This window comes from Capra hircus, chromosome 3 (genome assembly GCF_001704415.2).
Source record: "Capra hircus breed San Clemente chromosome 3, ASM170441v1, whole genome shotgun sequence".
NCBI lineage: Eukaryota > Metazoa > Chordata > Mammalia > Artiodactyla > Bovidae > Capra > Capra hircus.
In genome coordinates this window covers 63,535,695-63,557,929 of record NC_030810.1, presented here as the reverse complement: position 1 = coordinate 63,557,929, position 22,235 = coordinate 63,535,695, and the positions used below count along the sequence as shown (strand labels likewise).

Below are 22,235 nucleotides of genomic sequence, written 5' to 3'. Positions count from 1 at the left end.
TGTGGGATGTTAGCTCCCTGACCAGGAATTGAACCCATGCTGCCTGCATTGGAAGGTGAAGTCTGAATCACTGGACAGCCAGGGAAGTCCTAATACACACTTTTAAGAGATTTTCTTCAAACTGGTCTAAGTTAATTTTTTACTTAACGGGATAAGCGGTCATTTTCTGCAACTTAAATGTTGAGCGTCTGTTCAGAGTGGTCATGAGTAAATGAGGGGTTACGTTTGATCATTTCCATACTGATCTCTTGCTTTTCCTATATTCTGATTCCTTCATTGTTTTCCGTGGGGTTTTGTTTGTTTTAATCACCAGCAGGAGCAACTTTTGATTTTTTCAAAAATTTTTGTTGCAAAACATTGTTGAAATTTCATCTCTCTTAGGATCTATTTCTACTCTCCTCCATATGCCTAGTCTATTTTCCAAAACACCACTGGGTTTCTCTTTAAAAGATGCACTTCTGATCTGGCATTCTCCTGCTTAAAATTGTTTAATGGTCTGCCTTAACCTTTTGGGAAAAAACTCAAACTCTTGAACTTTGCATAGAATTACTGCTTTCATGTGTCCAGTCAGTCTCATCTTTTGCCAAGTGCCCTTTCAAATCATGTTCTCTCATGATTCCTTGTTCTTGCTGGTACTTTACTCTCTATCTGGAATGCCTTTTTCTTTTCCCTTTTGCCAGCCTCAGATGCTGCTGGACTCTACTGTGGATTTACCTCTGGGAAGTCTCCCAGGATCCTGCTCATTGCTTTCAGGGTACTCAGTGAGTCCCTTACAACCGTTAGCACACTGGATTTTAGTTTTCTGCTCTCTGTCTTCTCTGGGGCTTCCTAGGTGATGCTAGTGGTAAAGAACCTGACTATCAATGCAGGAGACATGACACGTGGGTTTGAGCCCTGGGCCAGGAAGATCCCCTGGAGAAGAGCCTGGCAACCCCATCCAGTATTCTTGCCTGGAGAATGCCATGGACAGAGGTATCTGGTAGGCTGCAGTCCATAGGTTCACAGAGTCGGATACAACTGAAGTGACAGCAGGCTCACAGTCTTCTCTCAATTTAGACTTGTCTGTGTCTTCAAGGAGGTCAGTCTTACTCATCCTTTATTTCCTTGTACAGAACAGTTTTCATTTTTAAAATATAAACTGAATTTATAAGAGTATTATTAAAACACAGAAGTTTGTATGTTACTCTCAGCTGTGTAAATTCTTATATTTTAATATCTGCTGGCTTTTGCTTCAAAACTGAGTTCCACCACTTCCTTACTTATAAACTTGAGCAAGCTATTTAACCTTTCTAAAACTTGGTTTCTTCATGTGTAGCTTTGGGATGTTAATAGAAACTGCAGGGTTTTTGTGAGGTGATGTTATAAGGTAAGTTAATGCCCTGTTGGTAAATGGCAGCATGTCCTCATGTTGTTCATGTGTTGAAGGGAAAGAAAATGTTTTATTTTTATTTGATGAAAGGATACTGACTATTTAGGGTGAAATGGTACTCTGAAGACTTTGGTCCAGTCTTCTGGGTAATTGGGTTCTCTATGAGGCCCACTTGATCTCTTAACTGTTTCAGGTTGAATAATAAATTATTTGCTCACCATCACTTATATATTGGAACCTAACCTATGCCTCTCACTGTATTATGTAATTTTTGAGGGTAAAGAGTGACGAGTATATTGCCCTCACAGATTTAGTAGCCATTTAAAATATTACTGTTTATATTGCAATTAAATTCTAAACTGTATAGTTCTGAAAATATTATTAGATGTTTAGGATTCTTGGTGGACTGAATCAGTCAGAGGAATATTTTGAGAAGGAGGGAGGACTTGTGCCTTGAAAATATGTATGTATCCTTTATTTACAAATCAGACACTCTTCCTGTCAACTTTTTCCTCGATATTATCCAATCTGCAACCCTTTTATTTTTAAATTCCTTTATTCATTGGACAAAAGCATTAGCTAATTTTCAAAGTTAATCTCTCTATATATAAAAAAAGTTTTTTTTTTTCCAATTTTGATAGCTTTCACTCATAAGATCTGTTTTCCGTCTCTGGCTATTTTTACTCTAATTCCAAATACCTTTTTTTTTTTTTTTGCTATGGAGTCCAAAAAGCTATACAATTACATCTCTAGTAAACTTTTGACTAGTGTTTAGTGAGTGAAATGAGTAGCATTTCTGTATCTACTTGATATTCTTTGCTGAATATTTCATAGTGAGTATTTCAGTATAAGCTGCATGCTTTTGTTTGACGCTAAGTGGGAACTAGTTTTCCAAGGGTTAGTATTTGGCAAAACAAAATGAAATATGCAAGATTCATATGCTTTTCTCTCCAAAGAGGTTAGTTTTGAATGTATATTTGAAGCTGATTAATTTGTATAGAACAATATAGGTGCTGTGGAAGGTCATGGACTGTGAGCTTTCCTTTCTGTGATCATGGCAGCATCATGGTCCCTGAACAGCCATCGCTCAAATGCTTCTTATTGGTCAAAATGGAACATAGTTTAATGAATGTAGCTGAGTTGCCAGAAACCCATGACCACTCCTGGAAAAGGCTTTAAATATATGCCTTTTGGGTAGAAGACTGAAAGTCATTTCTATATAGGAAATTTAATTCTTTAACCATTAAAAATATTTAAATATTGCTATTCTTTAGGGATTTGATCATTAAAAGTGTGTGTGCAGAATATATGTCTTTGTTTCACCACGAGCAAATTGGACAAAAGTTTAATACATTTGTAAATTGGCAGTTTATTCTACATAATTGATAACATTTCCTTGTGAAATATCTGCTCTTTTTCCATGCAAGAATACATTTGGTGCACCAAAATGATAGCTTTTTCTTTTTTTTTTTTTTTAATAAAGGCAAGACTTTTTATGTTAAAGAAAATTATTACATTTTTCAGCATACATATGTTTCTGCTTATAGTATCATCAACACAAAAATAGTGGAGTACCTTGGAACCTCGCAATATTTTGAGAAGTTCCTGTATTCCTATATATTATAAGTGAATAATCCTGTATTCATTTCCCACAAAGCCAAGCAAGAACTCATTTAAAGTACTAATACCAAGCTGAATTTTTTAAAAAAAATTTTTCTTTTTCTTTATTTTTTTTGCCTGCATTGAGTCTTAGTTGCCACATGTAGGGTCTTCGTCACTGCACGCAGGATCTTTAATTGAGGCATTTGGGATCTGGTTCCCTGGTGGCTCAGACGGTAAAGCGTCTGCCCGCAATTCGGGAGACCTGGGTTCGATTCCTCCCATGGACGGAGGAGCCTGATAGGCTACAGTCCATGGGGTCGCAAAGAGTTGGACACGACTGAGCAACTTCACTTTCTTTCACTTCACTTTCCCTGACCAGAGATTGAACCCAGGCCCCCTGCATTGAAAGTGTGGAATCTCAGCCACTGGACACAAAGAAGTTCTCAAACTGAATCTTACCTCATAAAATGTTTTCAATAAATTGAGGATCCTTATCCTCTTATACTGGTTTGTAAACTTTTATTTTAGATATATGAACTATTGTTCTTTTAGTGATCCCCTAAAAGATGACTCAGGGGTGAATAGTTATAAAAAACATCAGTTTTAATTCATCGTATTTCTAAATTACGCCAAGCCTTGAGCCCTCTCCTTCAGTTATTGCTTAGCTTTTACAAGGCTTATAGGTGCTGAGGATTCTAGTAAAGAAGAAATTTTTCTTGAGATTCTGTTGTACAGAGAGACAGATATTTAAACAAGTTAATGGACAAATAATAAGTACCAAAACTGAGCAAATGAGTAGGTGATAATTTCCTTGATTGCAGTGACTTATCCAAGCATATTCGTTTTCATCTTTAGGTTTGGTTTTTCATTGATTTTGTATATTCATGAAAGAAAGTGAAAGTGAAGTCTCTAAGTCATGTCTGACTCTTTGCGACTCTGTGGACTGAGGCCCATGAGGCTCCTCTGTCCATGGGATTCTCCAGGCAAGAATACTGGAGTGGGTTGCCATTTTCTTCATCAGGGGATCTTCCCAACCTAGGGATCGAACTCTGGTCTCCCACATTGTGGGCAGACTCTTTACCCTCTGAGCCACCAGGGAATGCCTGTATATTAATATTAAAAAAATTTTTCCTGGAATGCCAATAGCTCAAAATATTGTTATGCCCTAATAACAGATGTTGCATATTTGTAGCAGTCACATAGATCATCTTAGACTATATGTATCTTATTCTGCATTTCCATTTTGACATGAGTTGCTAGTGTTTAAAAAATATGAGCATGCTTTCATTGGCCTACAGCCTAAATATCTCTCTGATATATAGAACCTTCAGACAAAAAAGAGATACATTTTTTACAGACATTTTAAATGATTTCTGAACTGCTAATTAAATATTGTGAATACTTTTCAACCTTTAATCTCACATCTATCTAAAGATCTGAAAATTCTTGAACATATGTATTTTATGATACAGAAAATTAAAAATAAATTACAAGGAGGTAAAGTATCTCTGCAAAAATGCAGAAGACCTTAAGTAGGATGTTTGATTTTGTATAAACAGAATTAGGGAGACACATGTCCATATATTAGAATTGTGAAAATACAGTCCTAATGATTGCCAGAGCACTAATTCATTACTTAAAATGGAGTAGCTTTGAAGAAATTCATAAATGTCATAAATTTAAAATTTACATTTTAAAATGACATCTCCAAATTTGAGAGAAAACAATTAGAGTATTTAGTAAGACTTAGATGTAATATCATCTGCCCATTCAGTATCACCAAAGAATAACCTAGATTGAACTTTTTTTAAAAACTAGGATTTATTTGTAGAAATAAGTGAATTTAATGTTGAAAAGTCTACTTTTAAAAAAACCTTTATCTTTGCAGCTATTGTTGCCAAATACTTTCAAAAGTATCTTAAATGTTTACTGTTATAGGCATGAATAACATTCATTTCTTATTGACTAGATCTAACAAAATTGAAATTGATAGTTATGCCATGACTTTTATGTCCAGTTTCTAGTCTGTTTGGATCAAGATATTATTTTAATAGTTCAAGAAATAAACTAATAGTAATTTATACATTCTTGTGAGTATGTAGAAAATAGTCTTTTTGGAAACTGGCAGTTGGCAATTGTTGAATGATTGTGCTGTGCAGTTTTGATACAATTTTAAATTAGTATCACAATGAGTAGCAGCTACAATTTGAATTTTGTCTGTGAAATATTTTTCTTTTATGGATCTTTAGGATTTTTATCTTATAGGGTAATAACAAAAAAAGAATCTACTGAAATGTTTAATAATGAAAATATTTCCTAGGTTTCAGCTTATGTGGAGAACTTGCTGTGGAAGCCACCTATAAATCCATTTAATTTATGGAGGAGACTGCAAGTGATGGAAATGATTCAGAAGAACTCTTTTCCCGTTTTGAAAGTAGATCAGAGAAAGAACCTTTACCAGAGGATGCCAGTGAAAGTCATCTCAGCTGGTATTCTCAACAATAGCAGGGGATAACTTAATTTTCTTGATTTCAGGGTTTCATATTTTGTCCATATTGTAAACTATTTGAATCAAATATAGCATTCTTTCAAGGATATCATATAACAGTCTAGTTATTAATATTTATTTAATTTGATTACAAAGTACTCATGTAGCATGTGGCTGTTTTGAAATTTTAATGACAGCAATTAAAATTGAAAAAATTACCTATAGAAATTTATAAAATATATACCTTTTTACCTAAGGTAAATGAAAATATAAATACCATGTAATATTGGAAATATAGTTAATGAATACTAATTCACTATCATTTGGTATATTGCTATCTAAAAGATACCTGTCATACTTTGCTTCTTTGGTATGGGGATGCATTTGTATTTTGTATGACTCATTGCTCCTCAAAGTGACAATCTTAAAATACCGTGGTTGTTGCTATGGATGGTATAGTGCAGCTTCTAGTTATAAGTGAAAATAATGTTTGATCATATATAATTATTTTTGACTTTCTGTACATGGTTTTTAATGATAATTGTCTTTTGTAGGCAGCATCTTCCTTAGGCCCATCATTTTAAGCCAGTGGTACTTAAGAATACAATGTATTTCTTAGAGACATAGCCTCTAAGATGCTATGTCTAAGCATGCCTCTAAGATGCCTCATTGTTGTTGAGCCATTATATTATGTACCATAGAAGAAAAGTGGTGTCAATTAAAGACACAGTGCTTTCTTGGAATGCTTGGAATTTTATTTATAAATAGTATAAAAGCCCCTTCAAAGTTATACTTAGATTTTTGTCCAAATGACTCTGCTCATATAAAGATTAAATGAAATAAATTAGTGAAGGTATTCTCAAAGCTTCTTTATACTCAAAATCCAACTTCTTTGAGTCACTTTTTAACTCAGAGTTCTCTCTGCTATTAGGAGTATTAGTGAAATGGTATTTCTTAAGCATATCTATATCTGAAATGAAAATTATTGGTGATGGGCTCTTACTTACAGTATACAGAAAGCCTACCTTGGAATCTTGCTTCCAGAATGTTGCTAAACATTCTTACTTCAACAACTCCTTCAAGCCACTCTTTCAAGCCCTCTATGTGACCCTTCTTTGCTAGAGGTTAAAAAAGTGCTATATCCCATCTCTGGGATATTCTTCATACTATTTGATGCTCATTCTATAAGTTTTGGGCATGTACAGGAGAGACAGCACAAGACGGCTTCCAGACTGACAAAGATTATTAAGAAGCATCCCTATTTCAGGATGTAAAAGTATGAACTTCTTGTCTACTCCCAAAAATGTATTTTACAGTGATATACAGTAGTGTAGATAAAACATAACCAAGAAAGCAAATATTACCAGTTTCACTTTAAATGATAATGTTTTATAAAACCAAATGTGAAGAATTTTTAGGTGTCTGGAGAAGTTTAGTTTTTTGTGTTTCATTTGTTTTGCTTACACATTCTTCTGGAGGAATTTTTTTGTGAAGAACAATAGATTTCAAGAAAGGATTGGGAATAAGGGCTAGAAAGTCAGATCTTTTGTTTTTGGACTAGGGAGAAGGGAGGGAAGAAAAAAAGACACACATTCACATAAATCATTTTACAAAGTGGAGCACAGATGTTGAATAATTATCAAATAGTAGAGTGCTATATTGCTGTTGGTAGTCTTCATATCTTAACATTTTAGAAACTGTCTTACCATTTATAGTTAAGTGTAGAAAAAATATGGAAATATAGAAAAAATTCATATGTTTTTAGTGACAGTTTAGTGTTAAATTTTGCAGAGCAATTTATGGAACTATAATACTTAATCAGGCTATGCTTAGTTTGCACAAAAAAGGATAACAAATTTATGTAACAGTTTTAACTTAAATTTTCTTTGTGCATAGCCTAAAGCAGGGCATCCATAATGAGAAGACCGAATTGGAAGCATTGTTTAAGGAGGCCGAGTTAGCAACTTGTTCTGCAGAATTACTTCTGCCATTATTTAAGGACACCATTGAAGAGCTTAGTTTTGAAAATGTGAGTACTTGACTAGTGAACATCTGATAAAATGAGGAGCTAGGATAATACTCAGAATGCATTTACTGAGGTCTCATATCTTACAGTAATTATAGTCACACACTGGTATTTGATATAAAAAATGCAAGTTTATCAGTGTTCTTTTTTCCTATTTCATTAATTTCAATTCTTTTCATCAAAGATAATCTCAGAGATGCACTTGATGAGAGGCCAAGCTAGAAACTGTGTGCCTTGGTGCTTGACTTACCTGGAGTTGAACTAGAGGCAATTTCTCTCAAGAGTGAATTTAAAATATTCTGAGAGATGAAATATATTTTCTGTAGTACTATGTGGAATAAAAACCTCTATTCTAAAATTACAGTGTACTAAAGTTTGAGTTAAGGGCAAAAAATAGATTGTATAATATTAGTTTTATTATAATAAATTCCTGAAATGCTTTAGGGTTTAAGCCCTTATTTTGATTTCATTTTACTTTAGTGTACCACGTAACAAATACTATTCACTGCTATAAACTTGGCAAATTTTACTACTACTATGTGCAAAAGAGGGCCTCCCTGGAGGCTCAGTGGTAAAGAACCCACCTGCCAATACAGGAGACCCGTGTTTGATCCCTGGGTCAGGAAAATCCCCTGGAGTAGGAAATAGCAACTCACTCCAGTATTCTTGGCTGGAAAATCCCATGGACAGAGGAGCCTGGCGGGCTACAGTCCATGAGGTCGCAAAGAGCTGGATATGACTTAGTGACTAAACAATAGCAACATGTGCAAAAGAATGATTTTTTTTACTGGGAAAAAGTATTCTTTGCTAATAGTAGCATTACATTTTAGAGTGTCTTAATGCAATGTCTTAAAATGTGTTTGTGGCTCTTATATTTTGTCAGGCTAATCTTTTCTGCATCCAATTTGAAAATTTCTAAACAGATGGAAATATTAACAATAGAATTAGATACTTAAGCGTGTAAAACAAACTTTAGAACATCTTAGATAGACAGAATATCAACAAGTAAGGAATACTAAGCACTATTTCAATAGTGATATTTCTCACCCGAAGGGTATATTGGTTCTTAAACTGTAGAAATTAAAATATTGGTATATTTGAAATGGAAATGATTCTTGGATTTTTGTTTGAAATGACAATCATTAACCCCCACTTTGATTGTTTCATGAGTAGTTTTACATGAAAGCAGCATATTTTATAGAAAATACATTTTTTTCGTTTCAATTTCAAGAACTTTCATTATTTGTTTTACTTGATTTCAGTTGATTACTATAAAAAACTCTTGGAATTTAAGCTCTTGTATTCATTTTTATTTATGCATTCATATATTCCTTTCTTAACAGTTTTATTTAGATCTAATTCACATACCATACAGTTCACTGGTTCAAAGTGTGCAATTCAGTGATTTTTGGTATATTCACAGAATTGTGTAGTCATCACCATCAGCCTTGGAGCATTTTCATAACTACAAATAGAAACCCTTAGCCGTTTAGAATTTTGCTTCTCATCCCCATCTACCCTTTCTTTGTCCCTTATCTGCTTTTTCTGTATCTATGGATTTGCTCATTTCACATATTTTTTATCAAGTGAGTGAAAGTCGCTCAGTTGTGTCCCACTCTTTGCGACCTCATGGACTGTATAGTCCATGGAATTCTCCAGGCCAGAATACTGGAGTGGGTAGCTTTTCCCTTCTCCAGGGGTCTTCCCAACCCAGGGATCGAACCCAGGTCTCCCACATTGCAGGCAGATTCTTTACCAGCTGAGCCACAAGGGAAGCCCAAGAATATTGGAGTGGGTAGCCTATCCCTTCTCCAGTGGATCTTCCTGACCCAGGAATCGAACCAGGGTCTCCTGCATTGCAGGCGGATTCTTTACCAACTGAGCTATCAGGGAAGACCTGATATTTTATATAAATAGAATAATATGGTATGTGTGACCCTCAAAGTGAATAAACATTCTCTGCATTCTCATTTAAAATATCTACATGGAATTCTTTTATTGATTTGCTATAATTCTTTAAAACATTTCTTTTTGCTAGACTTTAGGCTGCTTAAAATTTTTACCTGTTTACAAACAGCATTGTGAGCCTCCTTTGTATACAAGGTTCTTGTGATTTTTATGTCATTGGCTTGTACTTTATGAGGCATTATTTAGAAATTAATTTTATAAATTGTGGACAAAAATTGATTTGGAACACTTAAGCAAAAATCTTTCTGGTTTTTAACTTTAAAAAGCTGAACTACGCATAGTAGTTGTCCATATTAATTTCCTTGGAAGGCAGCTGTGGTCACCACTATACGCTGCGCCACGTTAGTTTCTTCAGTTCAGTTCAGTTCAGTCGCTCAGTCGTGTCTGACTCTTTGCGACCCCGTGAAGCGCAGCACGCCAGGCCTCCCTGTCCATCACCAACTCCCGGAGTTCACTCAGACTCACGTCCATCAAGTCAGTGATGCCATCCAGCCATCTCATCCTCTGTCATCCCCTTCTCCTCCTGCCCCCAATCCCTCCCAGCATCAGAGTCTTCCAGTAAGTCAACTCTTCAAATGAGGTGGCCAAAGAACTGGAGTTTCAGCTTCAGCATCATTCCCTCCAAAGAAATCCTGGGGCTTAAGCGATGCTTAATCCACTTTCTGCTATTGTGTAGAGAAATATAGCTTGTGAACACTGATTTATAACTTCTTTTTTCCACAGAGAGGGGAAAGTTTATTCAACTTGTTAGAGAAACTAACTGATAATGAAAGTGAAAACATTGTAAGTCTTTTATGCTTGGAAGTCTAGTTTCCTGAATTTTTTTGCTTATATGCTGGTCAGTTTTATAAAATTAGCCAGCATTACCCAAGTTGTGATATTTCTAACTTTTACATTTTATTTATTGAAGAATCTTAAGAACAAGGTACTTGAAAAGGAGACCTATATCCAAGAACTTTCTTCTTTGTTTCAGAATGAAAAGGTAAGCAAATTTTGACCTTAATTCATCATATTTTCTTAATATTGACTCCTTCTTTACCTTCTTTCCATGTTGGCCTCCTGTTTATCCTCATAAATAGACACAACGTTTTTTAGGTTATTTGAACACTTTCCCCAGTTTTATATCAAATATAATATCTTAATTTTTTAAAGTTGTTTTTTCTTTTAGATTTTTATGATGCTTCATTCAGGGTACTTGGCATAAATCAGGAACCTATGTATAAATATATATTTCAGTTTTCGTATAAATTAAGGTATTTCTGTGTTTGTAGGATCATTTTAGACATATCCATAATTTTACTTAGGAGGATAGATAGGAACTTGTAACAAGAGATAATTAGGAGTTATTAAATTAAAAAGGGGAGTAGAAAACATCTCCTTGATTTTATATAAAATCCATTCATAATGGGAGTTTTATAGTTTGCTCTTTAGCAAATTTTTAGATAATATCCAAGTACTGTAAAGTTTAATATTGTAGAGAAATACATCAAATAACACATTTTTGTTTTGTTTTCTCTTCTAGGCAAATGCTTTGAAAGCAAGACGTTTTTCACAATCAGTGAAAGTGGTACATGAACGACTGCAGTCCCAAATTCATAAAAAGGAAGCAGAGAATGATAAATTAAAAGAACACATAAAGGTTATAAATACTCATCCATTTTAATAGTTTTAAGTGCCAAAAGTAATGAATGACAGTATAGTCTTAATTCTGGAATTTAGTGGTTTTGAAAGAATTCAGTTTAAGTGTTGCCATGGGAAATCCATATTTGAGGCAAATCTTAACATTTCTGGTCTTTCTAAAGATTTGGCTCCAGATCCTAATATGAAAATGCTATCTCTCTTTAGTACCGATCTAGGAAGAATTTGTAAAGATTGAATTACTTAAAAAAATCTCTCCTATTATTAGTTAAATTATATTTATTGGGAAAAGCTATTAAATATAAGAGAAAATTTAAAAAACTTAAAAATACTGAAGCTATTAATATTTGGTATACAGTCATCCCTTTTATGTGCCTATAATATACTTAAATACTCTTGCACTTATTGAATGAGACAATAATGTTTATTATATTGTTTTTGTTACTAATGATAATAACATTAAGATCAGGTAACCTAGCATTGGTGTTTAGATAATCAAGTAACCCGTTATACAGCTTTTTTAGCAGGGAAATTAAGAGGAATTCTCTGGTTTAAACTGCATAGTTTAAATATTCTTGTGGAAGCCTCACAGTCACTTTGAGGTGAGAGTTTGAGGTTGCTATGGTATGATACAAGCTAACTGGATCTACTGTCATTTTTGCCAAAGGAAAAGAAGCAGTGTTGCCACTTTTGAAAGAGAAGTGTACAAAGACAAACCCCATTGAGTGTGAGGACTTCTGTGCTGGATTTCTGTTTGCTTTTATCTTCCTGAATCATGGCAGATGCCTGTAGCCCAGGCACATGTTTTTCACGATGCATATTGAAGGTTGTTTTTTCCTTTAGTGGCAAAAAGCTTTTGCCCATGAAAGAGACATTAATCAGACTTATGTGAGACATAAATCTTGTCTTTTGTCTGCCTTTTAGGTGCTTTTTAGCACTTTCCCCCAGAGATTCCCTGTGTTCTTTGCGTCCGTGTCTTAGGGCACTGGAGATGAACTAGAGTTGAAATTGTACTGCTCTGTTATGGTAAATATAAGAGAATACATGTAATTTAACATCTCAGATTATCTACTATGATTTGTCTTTTAAAAAAAAAAAAAATTATGTCCTTAAATAGCAGTTGGGGAAGTTCTTGAAAATACGTTCTTTAGTTTAAAAATGAAATAGTAAAAATTTTTTAAGGTTAAATTTGACAGTTCCTTTTTATATTCATGATATTTAGGAGAGAAAATCGGAGAAGGCAATGGCACCCCACTCCAGTACTCTTGCTTGGAAAATCCCATGGACAGAGGAGCCTGGTGGGCTGCAGTCCGTGGGGTCGCTGAGAGTTGGACACGACTGAGTGACTTCACTTTCGCTTTTCACTTTCATGCATGGAGAAGGAAATGGCAACCCACTCCAGTGTTCTTGCCTGGAGAATCCCAGGGATGGCGGAGCCTGATAGGCTGCCGTCTATGGAATCGCACAGAGTCGGACACGACTGAAGCGACTTAGCAGCAGCAGCAGGAGAGCAAATATAAAGCTATAAAATCCTAAAGATTTTGCCATCACATTCACCTGTCTATTACTTGAGTTTACATTCTTTTACAAAATTCTGTTATTTAGAAATAATTAAAAGTTGAATTAGCTCATGGATTTTTTTTTTTTACATTCCTTCTAACACAGTTTTGGAATTTATTTAGGGTTGACAAGTTTTGTTGTTGTGTTTTTTTAACGAATGCATGCACAGTGAACTAACTCAGTTTGTCAACATAAATCTCATTTTTTTTAGCTCTGTTGATGGATGACTCAACAATTTTATTGGGTCTTTTAAATTTTTTAGTTACATTTTAATTCCTTGAGAACTACCTTGAAAATACTTTAAACTCATTTTTCTTTCTAGATCTTTAAAATATGTCAGTTAGAGTTAGAAAATTTTCACATTTTAGAAGAGACAGAGTAATTATCTTTATAATATACTGCAAGTATAATTCTTTGGAAAAAGGAAAAGGCAAATAGTTGGTTTAAAATATATATCCATTCATTTGGCAAATGACTGATGGGGTTATTTTGAAACTATAAAAATAATTTGATAGTTTCAGCACACTTCCTAATAGTGGTTGAGCATGGGATTTGATAATCTAGTAAGAAAGTCCTGTGGATCCATGTTCAAAAAAAATCTATTTCACTCTTAGTGATAAGTGTGCCTGTCATTCATGATGTGATGATGACACCCTGTGGTATTTTAGAGAAAGTACAGCGGTTTTTCTTGGGTTGGGGAGGGTTCTTCCTTTCTCTAAAGCTGACTTAACTATATTGCAGTTTGTTTTCCCCAACTACTTATTATAATGGGATTTTTTAGTTTATAGAGATTTTTAAAGACTAAGAATGTTTTGCTTCTTCTCTTAGTTTGTGAAGTTACTTTTCAAAGAGATCAAGCCTTTGGATCTTGTTTAAGATGTATCTCTTAAACTCATTTTTACTGAAAGTTAAGTGTAGTTTTTTGTTGATCATAAGGTAGAAAAGCTCCATCATTTACTGTAACTCCTATTTTCTTTTTTTTATTAAAGTGATTGCCCAGGAAATGGAAGACTAAAACTTAAACTCTTTAATAATTTTGCATTATTTTCAGAAACACACAACTTTTAAGAAAGGTAGAAACATTAAAACCTTAAGTCTTTAAGTTCTTAGTACTCAGATGCTTTAAAATACAAAGTTTTTTTGAAATGAAAACATGAGTTATCACACTAAATCATATTCATCATCGACCCAACCTAATATTCTGTGTTTAGTTATATCCCCAAAAGATATGTAAGGAGTTATGTCAATTAACATTATCAGACTCAGTGGATAAAAACATGCCTTACCTTTGGGTAAAAAGATAACCAAACATCTTTTTACCCTTCATGACTCTTACTGATCTGGTAGTCGTTTCTCGAACCCTGTGTGGTCTTAGAATAATAGCTTCAATAAATTTACTGCTTACTGGTCAAAGTAGTACTTATGTTGTCTTGATGTAACTCTTTCAAATGTCAAGACTTCCCCCTTAATTCTAGTAAATTAAAATATAGCAAATAAGTTTTTGTTTATCTCATCTATATTCTTTATGATCTATAGATTTTGATTATATATCCTTTAAGCATTTATAATTTGAACTAGAGTCCTAATATATTTGGGGAGCTACTGATTCCTTTGAGCTTTATGTACATACTGTTTGAATTGTTTCCAGCTTAATTACTTTTTTTTTTTTGATTTTCAGTAACTAGTGAGTGGTATATATAATATTCTAGATGTGAAATTAAAAAAAATTCTAGTTAATCAAAAAGGTATTAAGGGAATTAGTGTTTCTGCCATAATCACCAGTATTAGCTTCTTAGTAAGAGTAGTATTAGTTTTATATAGGTTTATACATTTTAAATTTGCACTAAAAAAAAAAATAAATTTGCACTGTATAACTGGTTACAAATAAACATTGGTGAAATCACCTTTCTTCACTGTTTTGCTTTTTACTAAACTTACTAGTCTTTTTCATAAATTCTATGTGGAAGATTACTTACATATTTTAACAATGTTTATGTCAACATTGGCATTCTAAAATAACTTAACTACTGCTGATATTTTTTAGAGTTTAGAAACCCAAATATCAGAATGGAATTTGCAGTTGAAAAAGAGTAAGTATGAGGCTGTAGCAATGAAAGAATCAAGTAGGCAAAAAACTATCGCTTTGAAAAAGGCATCTAAAATTTACAAACAAAGGATTGAACATTTTACTGGAGACATGGAAAACCTTACTTCCCAAATTAGAGAGCAGGTGAGTTATATACATTCTTCCTTAAAGAATTGTTTTATATACTTAGTTAATGTACTTAACTTCCTAACGCTTAGTATAATTATCTTGTTAGAAAAACTTTACTCATACTAATTTTGCTTTATTCTTTATTTTGAAAGATTACATAAACTGACAAATTTACGTTTTGAATTACATCAGCGTTTCCTTGGGACTTTATTTAAAGGATATGTAAGTCCCAAAGCATCTGTGATTAACTATGGGTTGTACCACTTCATACATATTCACCCTTGGAAATTTACATGGCATATTAACATTAAATTAAAGTACATTAACAAAGGCCCTGAGAAGGCCTTCAACGCCAAGGAGGGTATTGAATTCAGAGTTCTCCACTACTTAGTTAGCTGCAGAATTCTTTTATTCACAAAGTAACTCTTGGAACTGACTCTGAGGAATACCAATTTGGGAAATGCTGATTTGTATTATTAGACCATATGACTTTATTCAGTAATTCACTTCACTTAAAATCCATAATGTATTTAAATACATGTGCTGATGTAAACCCACCATGTGAAAGTTATCTTTGGGTTTATTAACAAAGTTGAAAATTGACTTAGTGCTTTGTTTTTGATGAATTATGTTTATTCAGTTACCAAATAAGAAAATATTTACTCTTTTTAAGTATCATTGGTATCCCATCTTTTAAGAACTTAGATATGAATGAACTGAAAACAGACTTGCATAAATGCTTATATAAGCAAAACAACCTAATGTTTTATAAGCTCAACTGTGAACATTTTAAAACTCTTTAATATTTAACCTACATTCAGAAGAATTTAATTAGATAAAAGACTTGAGGACTAAGTGCAAAATCTGTAAGGCTGAAAGGCTAGTTGAATGCCGGAAAATATTCCTGTGTGTTAAAAACTAATTGAGTCATTAAAATTCTTGGGATTTTCTTTTAACTAGCACCATGTCACTCATGCCCCAGATCATAGTATAGGAAGACTTTGCCACTTGTTAACCTGGTGACTTTGGGTAAGGTACTTAACCTCTCTAAGCTTTAGGTTCTTTATCTATAAAATAGGGGATAATAATACTGCCTGTCTCGTATAGGAATACATGAGAAAATGTCAAATCACAGTGTCTGTCCAACTGCATTTTTGCCACATTAACCTTTCTATTCCTCTAATGTGGGTAGTGTGTTTGTTTCACTGTTCTATGCTGTTGCCTCTGACTGTAATGTTCTTCAGGTTCTATAATAGCTGATTGTTTTAAAAATCATTTTGCTATCTTTTTACTTGATATCTCTTCACAGGGGCCTTCCTTGACTACTCCTTTTGAAATAGCCCCACAACAGTTAATCACATCAATGTCTTAAATTTTTTTCTTAGCATTTATTTTATAGGCAAAATTTCTAAATATCTTAATTTATATTCTAATATAATTGCCCAACATATCCTTCATAATGCATATTAATATTCACTTACATGTAATATAAAAACAATACTAGTCTTTTTAAAATACATTTAAAATATTACTGTAAAAATGTAAAAGAAAATGTCTCACACATAGTAGATGTTGAATAAACACTTGTTCAGTGATAGGAAAGAAGAAAGCATCCAATAAATGTAAACTGCTCATATCACTACTTCTAAGTCTTCTGATTAGTAATTATTAGCACCATTGTCATTCTAGTGAGTTTGTCTTTCTTTAGAGAGGGGGTACAATGGCTATAGCTCTTTAGGTGAATTTGTAAAGAGTAGATCCATTTGACAGTTATTTGTTGAGAGTCAGTAGGGTGATCTATACAGAATAGCTTGGCATAGAACTATCATATGACCCAGCAATTTCATTCTTGTATATTTATCCAAAAAAGCCCAAAAAGCTAATTCAAAAAGATATGCAGCCTAAAGTTCATAACAACGTTATTTGTAATAACCAAGATATGAAAACAACCTAAGTGTCCATTAACAGATGACTGGATAGAGAAGATGTGGTGTATACACACACAGGAATATTACTCAGCCATAAAAATGAACTTTTGCCATTTGCAACAACATGGATGGACTTGAAGGGTATTCTTCTAAGTGAAAGAAGTCAGAGAAAGACAAGAGTTCAGTAAATATAAAGGAGGGAATTATCATCAGTAATTATGAAACATTTTAAAAAAATAGCTTCGTTAACATCCTTAAAATGTTAAGTTGGGACTGTTATTATATGCATATAAAGTAATAGTATTATAAAGTCATTATTAAAATTTACTTTAAAGTTTTCCTGTGTTCAGATTTGTACACTGAAATTTTCTGTAACAAAAGTTCCATAACATAGGATGAGTGTTTCCTTGTTAAAAATGTATTTTTTTTTAGAACAAAACTAGTGTTATTAAATTACAAGATGAGTACTTTATGTATTTTTTAGGAAGCCAAGTTGTCTGAAACAGTTTCAGCTTCCAATGCCTGGAAAAGTCATTATGAGAAAATAGTAATAGAGAAAACTGAGTTGGAAGTTCAGATCGAAACAATGAAAAAGTAAGAAAAAAGAGTCTTTACTATTTATAAGAAATGTTTTCAGTTCTTTCCTCTTTGAGTAGTTTATATATGGTTCCTATGAATTACATAAAGCTATTGTCTGATTTGCTATGTTTGCTATTTATAATTTATAAACTTTTCTTACTCTACTTTAAAAATACAATTAAAAATTATTACCCATTAAAATGCATTTTTATTCACAAATTATTGATCCTTAAGGTATCTTAAATGCATAACAGAAAATCTGAGTAAAAATATGTATGTTTTATATTTTGTTATTTTTTATTAATAAGTTAACAATAAAGAACTATACATTTGCTTTTGAATGTTTCACTTTCTGTATATTTTCTTCAATTTTTTTATTGAAAAGTAGTGTATATTATTTGCTTCTAAAGATTATTTATTATCTCACTTGATCCTTTTATTTAACTCTTTCCCAAAATTGTGTGTGTGTGTGTGTATGCATGTATGAATGACAGAAAGACAGGCCCACCTGTGGATCATACTTTAGATGTTTTACTAACTAGCAAAGAGAATATTGTTTTTCATTAGTGTCATCAATGGATAATTATTTCTAATCAGTTACTCAGGTAGAAGTAACCTTATAGATTATGATTTCCTATTTCCTTTGTTCTGACTTTTGAAACTGTACTTTACAAAGAATAACTTCAGAAGCACACTTAAGATACATATTGTTTGAAAATTTCTATGGCTTTTATAAAGGCAAATCATTAATCTTTTGGAAGATCTGAAGAAAATGGAAGAGCATGGAAAAATTTCATGTGAAGAAATTCTTAGAAAACTTCACTCAATTGAATATGAAAATGAAACTCTGAATCTTGAGAATACAAAATTAAAGGTATGTGTTTGTGTATATGTATATCATGTTTTTTTTTTTTTTTTGTATATCATGTTGTATGAGGACAACTTAGTCCTTTGTAGAAGTAGCTTGAAGTAACAACATGTTTAGAAGTATGCTGTTGTATCATTATCTTTTGTTTCTCAGAGGTTTAGAATATGATTATAATAAGTAATTCTAAAACTATATCTTTGTATCTTTACATACATATATATGGACAATACTTATATATTTGAATATTTACAGTTGTATACACAGATACCTGTAAAAATTGTTTTCAGTAGTACTGAATAAGACTTACGAAGCTGAATAACTGTCTCTGTCTCAACCTAAGAGAATTTGTTTATTCTCCAATTTTAGCAGTTTAGGTGAATCTCCAAAATTACATTAACTTTAATGCATAAGATTATTTCTAGGTGTCATGGTTATGATAGGATATAGCCTCAGGCTTGGTCCTTTGAAACCAAAAAGTATATTTTTGGCTGCTTCATAACTGGAAAGAATTTTCCAACTTAAACAAATCTGAGGGACAGTTGAGTTTTTATGTACCAGAGAAAAGATGTAGAAGCTTTTATACTTTCTGAGAAAAAGGATATTTGAGTTCCCACTCATAGATATGTGTAACCTGATGAGACCTGACTAAAGAGGATGACATCATTTTCAGTTCTTTAATACTGTTTTTGGAGGACAGTAAATAGAAGACAGAAAAAAATCTGTTTAATGAAAAAAAGATGAAAATTGGCAGCTCAAAACCAGAATGGCATCAGAGAACTGAGCTACTTTTTAGCTCTCTACTCTGCCATTCAAATGGGTGATGGGGCGCCATCCATTATATAGCCAAGATTCAAACAACAGGATGGAGGGAAACAAAAGATGAATTATCTCTCCCCTTTTCCCCATTTCCTCCTCTTTATGGAGACTTCCTGAAAGTTCCATGCCACTTGATTCTTCTCCTTATTTAGGTATTAATATATGGCTTCCTCTAGTTACAAGGAAGACTAGATAATGGAGCCTTCTAGTGATCCTGCTGCTCCTAAGTCGCTTCAGTCATGTCCGACTCTGTGCGACCCCATAGACGGCAGCCAGCCAGGCTCCCGCATTCCTGGGATTCTCCAGGCAAGAACACTGGAATGGGTTGCCATTTCCTTCTCCAATGCATGAAAGTGAAAAGTGAAAGTGAAGTCGCTCAGTTGTGTCCGACTCTTAGTGACCTCATGGACTGCAGCCTACCAGGCTCCTCCGTCCATGGAATTTTCCAGGCAAGAGTACTGGAGTGGGATGCCATTGCTTTCTCCAAGTGATCCTGAGCTCTAGCCAAATATGAATACTCCTTATTTCCTGCAGTTTGTTCATATTTTCCTCTATCCCTATAGTTTTACTATTTTTACAGTTTGGAATTTTTTTTCTCAAGTATTTAAATCCTACCTTTTCTTTAAAGTTCAGTTTAATGCTCCTTCCCAAAATATCCTCAATTAGGATAAATCTTTCCTCACAAACTCCCATCCTTTATGCAGAGGATGCCTTGGGGAGGTGTGACATATAGTTAGTTCTCATTCAGTATTCATTGAACAAATTCTTTTCTTCCTATTAATTTATTTTGATTGGAAGATAATTACTTTACAATATTGTGATGGATTTTGCCATACATCAACATGAATCAGCCACAGGTATACATGTGTCCCCCTGTCCAGAATCCCGTTCCCACCTCTTCCCACCCCATCCCTCTGGGTTGTCCCAGAACATCAGCTATGGGTGCCCTGCTTCATGCCTTGAACTTGCACTGGTCATCTGTTTTACATATGGTAATGTATGTGCATCTTTCAATGGTATTCTCTCAAATCATCCCACCCTCGCCTTCTCCCACTAAGTCCCAAAGTCTGTTCTTTACATCTGTGTCTTCTTTGCTGCCATTCAGGTAGGATCATTGGTACCATCTTTCTAAATTCCATATACATGTGTTAATATACATATATATGTGTTAGTATAATTTGTCTTTCTTTTTCTGACTTGCTTCACTCTATAATAGGCTCTGGTTCATCCAGGTTCATCATTAGAACTGACTCAAATATGTTTCTTTTTATAGCTGAGTAATATTCCATTGTATATATGAACCACAACTTCCTTATCCATTCATCTACCAATGGACGTCTAGGTTGCTTCCATGTCCTAGCTATTGTAAATAGTGCTGCAGTGAACACTGGGGTACAGAAATGTGTCTGAAATGTGTCTCTTTCAGTTCTTGTTTCCTGTGGGTATATGCCTAGCAGTGGAATTGCTGGGTTGTATGGCAGTTCTGTTTGCAGTTTTTTTTAAGGAATCTCCACACTGTTCTCCATAGTGGCTGTACTAGTTTACATTCCCACCAACAGTGAAAGAGGGTTCGCTTTTCTCTTTACACCCTCTCCAGCATTTATGGACTTCTTGATGATTCCATTCTGACCGGCATGAGATGATGCATCATTGTAGTTTTAATTTGCATTTCTCTAATAATGAGTGAAGTTGAGCATCTTTTCTTGTGTTTATTAATCATCTGTATGTCTTCTTTAGAGAAATGTCTATTTAGGTTTTTTGCCCATTTTTTAATTGGGTTGTTCATTTTTCTGGTATTGAGCTGTATGAATTGCTTGTATATTTTGGAGATTAATTCTTTGTCAGCTGTTTTGTTTGCTATTATTTCTCCCATTCTGAGGGCTGTCTTTTCACCTTGCTTATAGTTTCCAAAAGCTTTTAAGTTTAATTAGGTCCCATTTGTTCATTTTTGTTTTTATTTCCATTACTCTGGGAGGTGGGTTATAGTGGTTCTTGCTGAGATTTTTATGCCAGAGAGTGTTGTGCCTATGTTTTCCTCTAAGAGTTTTATAGTGTCTGGTCTTACATTTAGGTCTTTAACCCATTTTGAGTTTATTTTTGTGTACGGTATTAGAAAGTGTTCTAGTCTCATTCTTTTGTAGGTAGTTGATCAGTTTTCCCAGCACCACTTGTTGAAGAGACTATATTTTCTCCATTGTACATTTTTGCCTCTTTTGTCAATGACAAGGCATCTATACTTGCATGGGTTTATCTCTAGACTTTCTATTTTGTTCCATTGATCCAAATTTCTGTCTTTGTGCCAGAACTATACTGTCTTGATGTCTGTAGCTTTGTAGTATAGTCTGAAGTCAGTAACGTTGACTCCTCCAATACCATTCTTCTTTCTGAAGACTGCTTTGGCTATTCAGGGTCTTTTGTGTTTCCATAGAAATTGTGAAATTATTTGTTCTAGTTCTGTGAAAATTACCATTGGTAGTTTGATAGGGATTACATTGAATCTACAGATTGCTTTGGGTAGTATACTCATGTTTACTGTACTGACTCTTCCAATCCAAGAACATGGTATATTTCTCCATCTGTTTGTGTCATCTTTGATTTCTTTCATCAGTGTTTTATAGTTTTCTATAGACAGGACTTTTGTTTCTTTTGGCAAATTTATTCCTAAGTATATTATTCTTTTGAATGAATTCTATCCTAGAAGAGGAAGCAGCTTTATTGATTATGTTTATATTTTCTTAATTTCCTTAATACCCTTCAGAGAGGAAATTAGGATATTTCATTAATTATAAGTATGGTTTTTAATTACATAAAAAATCATTGAGTTAAAGTTTAAATATTATCATATTCTATTAATAATTCAAAAATATGTATTTTTAACACATTTTTCTCTGAATTTTATTCAAGGAAAAACATCCAGGTATATTTGGCATATGTTATATACAATGTAAAATTGTCTAGGTGTTGTATTTTGTTACTTTCTCTTATTTCAGAATAATTTTAGATTTTAGTTTCAAATGAAGATGATACTAGCTGATACTGTTTCCAAGGCCCAGTGACCTCCTCTATTAAAAACAACAAAAATTATTTGGAGGTTTACAAAGTTCTATTTGTTCATTATAGAAAGTTTGAAAAACAGAAGAGCACAAAAGGATAAATCTAAAAATCACCTATGATCTCA

At 33.4% G+C, this 22,235-nt stretch overlaps 1 protein-coding gene across 4 annotated transcripts in view; it reads left to right on the top strand.

The window, feature by feature from the left end:
* ODF2L (outer dense fiber of sperm tails 2 like) overlaps positions 1-22,235 on the top strand; it is a 37,840-nt gene that overhangs the window by 1,681 nt on the left and 13,924 nt on the right. For 2 of the 4 annotated variants that reach the window (XM_013962671.2, XM_013962670.2), the window contains exons 2-9: positions 5,292-5,460; positions 7,356-7,488; positions 10,177-10,236; positions 10,364-10,435; positions 10,976-11,092; positions 14,696-14,881; positions 17,279-17,388; positions 18,112-18,247. In XM_013962671.2, the coding sequence (XP_013818125.2) occupies positions 5,348-5,460; positions 7,356-7,488; positions 10,177-10,236; positions 10,364-10,435; positions 10,976-11,092; positions 14,696-14,881; positions 17,279-17,388; positions 18,112-18,247 (927 nt within the window). In that variant the 5' untranslated portion in view covers positions 5,292-5,347. Of the gene's footprint in view, positions 1-955; positions 1,079-5,291; positions 5,461-7,355; positions 7,489-10,176; positions 10,237-10,363; positions 10,436-10,975; positions 11,093-14,695; positions 14,882-17,278; positions 17,389-18,111; positions 18,248-22,235 lie in introns of those variants that run through there. The other 2 variants (XM_013962672.2, XM_013962674.2) reach the window with 2 other exon arrangements.